The sequence below is a fragment of the Callospermophilus lateralis genome, chromosome 2 (assembly GCF_048772815.1).
Source record: "Callospermophilus lateralis isolate mCalLat2 chromosome 2, mCalLat2.hap1, whole genome shotgun sequence".
NCBI lineage: Eukaryota > Metazoa > Chordata > Mammalia > Rodentia > Sciuridae > Callospermophilus > Callospermophilus lateralis.
The window spans coordinates 151,134,994-151,140,538 of record NC_135306.1 but is presented as its reverse complement, the minus strand read 5'-3'; the positions used below and the strand labels follow the sequence as shown (position 1 = coordinate 151,140,538).

At 43.0% G+C, this 5,545-nt stretch overlaps 1 protein-coding gene across 1 annotated transcript; it reads left to right on the top strand.

Moving 5' to 3' along the window:
- Positions 1-308: 308 nt before the first annotated feature.
- On the top strand, positions 309-4,366 carry LOC143388232 (T-cell ecto-ADP-ribosyltransferase 1-like). The gene is given in 3 exon segments (XM_076842134.2): positions 309-353; positions 1,022-1,751; positions 4,317-4,366. Coding segments are annotated over 3 exon segments (825 nt in total).
- Positions 4,367-5,545: the final 1,179 nt, after the last annotated feature.

Genomic DNA, 5,545 nt, shown 5'->3' with positions numbered 1-5,545 from the left:
TGACAGTTTATATCTTCATACTAATTTGTTGGCTAACACAGCAGGTAATATATACTACCCCTTCTCTACCCACATCCTGTTGACCTTGCTTTTACCTCATAGATTTGAGACAAGATAGTTCCCAGAGTTGAGTTTGTGGCTAGAGTCAGTGAGAGTGTGAATCTGAAAAGTAATGTAAAAATAGTATCAGTAAATGTGGGAAGCCATCCATGAAATACAGAGGACCTTCTCTGCCATGGAAGCCAGGGAGGGATAGGCCTGGACTGGGAACTTCCTGTGGCTCTCTCTTCAGGATGAGAGACCGCCCAATGCACATGACCTTCCCCTTTGCTCTGCTAGGAAGGTCCCTCACAGTAGCACCAGAGATGGGCTTAAACTGTTAGGAACTGAACCGCCCACCTGCACCCACCTTGATCCTATTTTGGTAAAGAATATTCTCTAGAATTTCTTTGATGTCTTCCAATATAAATAAAGCAGGCTCCTTTGTATTAGAAGCTGGATCCGTCTGGTCTAGTCCACTTGCCTGTTCTGCCCCTGCTTTTGAAACTATTTTCTGTGTTTTTTTCCACCATTCTATTTTTCCTAGCTTTTATTTCTCAGCCAGCCCATTCCACTGAGGGGAACTCCATTCCCACCCATTGCGTGGGATGTGGGCAGAAAGTAAACAAAACAGTCACAAAGCTTATTTTTTTTCTCTTATAACACTCATAGTGTAATAAGAATGCTCCAGGGCTGGGGATGTGGCTCAAGAGGTAGCGCACAGGCCTGGCATGCATGCAGCCCGGTTCGATCCTCAGCATCACATACAAACAAAGATGTTGTGTGTGGGGGAGGGGGGAATAAAAAATAGATATTAAAATTCTCTCTCTCTCTTAAAAAAAAAAAATGCTCCATACATGAGCCCTGTGATGGGAATATGTGAAATCTCAGGCTGAGTAAGAAGCCTATTTTGTGGGTTTTGATAGCATCCCAACATGCTCGTTCCTCAGCAAACTAGTCAAAGGACTCTCCTTCCCTTCAGGTGACCAGCCAATCAGTCCTCGACATGGCCAACAATGCATTTGATGATCAGTATGTGGGCTGTATCGAAGCAATGGAGGAAAAGGCACCCCAGCTTTTAAAAGAAGAGCTAAGCGTGAATGAAAATTTTAAAAATGAATGGGAAAATGCTGAGAAAAAATGGAAGCAAATAAAGTCTAACATAAACTATCCAGAAAATTTCAATGATTTCCATGGAACTGCTATAGTGGCCTGTACTGGGGAAACTGCAAAAGACTTTAACCGAGCTGTAAGAGAATTCAGACGGAAGTTTCAGTACAAGGCCTTCTGTTATTATTTGACAAGAGCTCTTCAGCTTCTGAGGACATCCCAGTGTGACCAAGTTTTTAGAGGCTCTCATACCAAGTTTTATTACAGTAGGGCCGGTAGTGTATGATTTGGGCAATTCACTTCATCATCTTTGAATAAAAATGTAGCTGTTTCTCCAGGATTTCTTGGTGCTGATGGGACATTGTTTGTTATCAGAACCTGTTTGGGTGTTAATATCAAAGAATTCTCTTTCTACTCTCAAGAAGAGGAAGTGTTAATACCAGGATATGAAGTGTATCAGAAGGTCACCGTAAAACAAACTGGTAAAAATCACAATGAAATTTCCCTCGAAGCTCCCCAAAAACTAAAGAGTAACTTCAATTGTTTCTATGCTCATTCTACTCCAATTCACAGCAAATCAGACATCAATTTCAAGAGTTCAGGTGAGTCTGGGTCTGCATTGGAGGTGGGTTTTGTGGTGGGGTCATCATGAAATAGAAGAGGGTGCTCCCCACCAAACCCCCCTGGGGCAGAGAACAATAGGCCTCCAGTCCTCTGCTGAAGAGTCTCAGGTTCCTAAAAGGGCAGGACTACTATTCTGGAATGGAGAGCAGAGTTCAGGCTCAGAGACATGGGGCCATTTCTAGTCCAGCCAAACTCCAGTTCCCCCTGCTGTGCAGAGAGGTCAGAAAGACTTGTGAGACACCAGGTGGAATGAGCCAGGGAATGTACAGGTGTGTCAGGGGCCAGCCATATCAAAGCATCAGAGGAATTGGGAGGCCTGCTGATTCCAGGCAGAAGGGTGTGGGTGCTGCAGCAATCCAGGCAAGAGATGAAGGTGCCTGAACTGAGTGAGTGGCTGTGGCGATGAAGGGGTCTGGGGACTGGGTCTGTCTGTGAGATGTCTCTTCCTGGGGGGAAGACAGTGAGAGGTGGACAGACTGAGGGGTGTGGTCAGAATACAGGATGGGGGACCTTGAGATTTCAAATGTGAAGTGTTAACAGTTCAATTAGGTTCCAGGACATTTCCACAAAAGTGATTGGCTAGATTGAAGAACCAGATGGATAGCACTGGATTGAGGAGTTGAAAATCTGGAAGATTTTGCACCAGAACAACTCAGCCCTAGTGTATGGGGAATGAGCCTAAGACACTCACAGGACTAAAGAAAGAGAGGCAGATAGATTGGGGCATTCACTAATGAAAGCATGGTCCTGGGCAACAGCAAGACCAGTTTGGATCTTTCGGTCAGAAAGAGGCGGACATATATGGATTAGGACAAAAGTAACTATCTTGCCAGGCATGGTGGCACACTCCCGTAATCTCAGTTACTCAGGAGGCCGAGGCAAGGGGATTGCAATTTGGAGACCAGCCTGGGCAATTTAGCAAGACGCTGTCTCAAGATAAAAAATAAAAAGGGCTGGGATGGAGCTCAGTAGCAGAGCACCCGTGGGTTAAATTCCCAGTCCTCCACTAATGCCCTCCCAAAGTGACTTCATCCTGGATGTAATGTACTTGGTTTATCTTAAGTTAATAGCAAAGTGTTGGGAACTTCCCTGGAGCAAGGAGCCAGTTGTAAATTTCCACAGACCGCTCTAATGACTCTGTGTACATACAGTTTGCTGAGAAACTATGTAAGAAAACTAAGCTTACCTTGGAGCAATCATGGCAGTTAACCACTCAAGATGGCTGCAGTCATGTCAAGTTAAATCAATACAAGTGGTCCACATGGTAGACCACGTGTAGAGGGACAGTGCCTGGAATGATGAAGGTAGAGTTGGTAAAACCAGGAGATAGGAACCTCAAAGAAGACATACCAATAATGGTTGAAACTGGTTACAAAGAACACCAAGAAAGCTGTCGCCATTCCCAGCCTCGGGATGCATAAGAAGAGCCACCATGAGCACTTTTCCCAAGTGGTCCTGGCTTTTAGGTCTCTATCATTTATACCAATCATTCCTTGTGGCCCAAAGTCTCTCTTCTTTGACTACGTATCAGATTTGATCCAAGCTAAGACACCATCAATTTCAGCATGGTGATTGTCTTTCAAGACCTAGTTCCAATATCACTTCCAATAATAAGCCTTCCTTGATACTTTCAAGGAAAATTAAATCCTACAACATTCTCTATGGCATAGGTTTGGACTCAGACCACCTCAATGATAATCTGGCTCAGCAGTACTAGTTTTATGACTAGTAATCTGCCTCTGAGTTTCCTCACTTAATGATGGGATACAAATAACAAACACTTCAGTAGTATCACTGTGAGAATGATAAGATTTTTAAGATTTATTGCTTGGCACATAGTTTTGCTCAACAAATACCTCCTTTTTTTCTCAAGGAGAATCTTGTCCACATCTCAGCCATTTTGCATCATAATGGAGTATGACTCACCATTTATATGATAATCTCTTGCTTATAGCGTGGAGACTTTGTTCCTCCTATTTACCTGCATTCAAGGCCTGCCATGGGCTTGTCTTGAATCAGGGTTCCAACATATATTGATGCAGTAAATTACTTTTTATTGAGAGGCCAGGGGTCCAACCAGAAGTGGATCTGGGCTGCAGAGGAACTAAGCATCCAAGAAATTGAAACCAAATTTGCTCTTACACTCTGGAAATCCCTTCAAAAACCAAAAAGTTGTCCTTGCAGTTTCTCTCTCCTTGGTATTTATTTTTTTTCTGTATACCATTTTTATTGGTACATTATAATTTACATAATAATGAGATTCATTACACCACATTTGTACATGTGAGTAACATAATTTTGTTCACTTTCCTTCCCTGGTACCTCTCCTTTTCCTCCCCTCCTCCCTCCCCCTAATCACTTTCTCCCTGGTATTTTTGACTACTTCAGGAATCCTGGGAAAACAAGAGGAGAGTCTAGTCAGGTTAAATGAGTGCCTAGAGCCCACCCTCTAGGGTTTTGACCTGTAGGTGAAGCTCCGAAAGTTAGGAGGCTATGTCTTGAGAAACTCCACACTGAAACCTTTCCTTCTCTCCCTCCCATAGGCCCTGTGTTCCCGCTGCTGCTGCTGGTGCTTCTGCTTGCTGAGCCATAACCCTTGGCCTGAAGTCTCTCTTCTTTGACTACATGTCAGATTTGTGAGCAGGATGTTGGAGGAAGGCCAAGGGTCAGGGACTTGAATGGGTTCTCCAGTGTCAGCAATATCGGGAAGGGTAGGATCTTTTTTTTGTAGTCTGCTTTAGTGCTTGTGTCCCTCACAGATATATGAGGAAATTACTAAATCCCACTACAAAAGTGAGCATACTGTCTTAAAATTTACTGCCCGAGATAAGTTCCTGGTGTCTTGACACTTTGCTGTGGTTACAAATCAATATTTGCATGCATTGTCAGCAGTGACAATCTCTTTAAAAATGCAATTTGTGATTAATCTTATAATCTTAAGAAATAAACCATTCATAATCACACCTTGCTTTTCTGTGACTAGGTTTCTCTATAGATTGTATTATGTTCAAGAAACTCTCTTAAGGCATTAGATCTGATGCCAGAATTTTTACAGCTGAGAAAATTCATATTGCACATTTTTATAGATATGCTTGCAGGACTGATTGACTGAGCCATAAATACGAGGGTTGTTCTAGATAAATTCCTCTCTACACTACTGCACCAAAAATGCATGCAGTTACCAAGTCCTGTCAACTAACTTTAATAATCATTCTCAAATATATTCCTTGCCTCTTGCCTACTCTGATCATTTTTGAGAAAATGGAAAAGCCTGTTGTAAGGTGTGGATTGGGGGGCTGGGGATATGGCTCAAGCGATAACTCACTCGCCTGGCATGAGCGGGGCGCTGGGTTCGATCCTCAGCACCACATAAAATTAAACAAAGATGTTGTGTCTGCCGGAAAAAAATCTCTCTCTCTGTCTCCCTCTGTCTCTCTCTCCTCTCTCTCTCTCTTAAAAAAAAAAAAAAAAAAAAAGGTGTGGATGGTGTGGGAAGTCTAGGCAATGTCCTAGCCAAGGGTGGTCTAGCCAAGATGAACAGAGCTTCTCTCACTCCTCATTCCCCACTCTCCATGCCTGAAAGACTGCACTGCCCTTGCCTACCAGCTATTGAGATAAACTACAAAGACATGGTAAGTAAAATCGAATAGTATAATGGTGCAATAAAATTAAAACAATCATTGGAGAAAATAAAGAGGTAAGAAAATACTCATGCAAACACAGGCACAAGGTATATAGCAGGGGTGGCCTCACAAATCACGGGGGAAACATG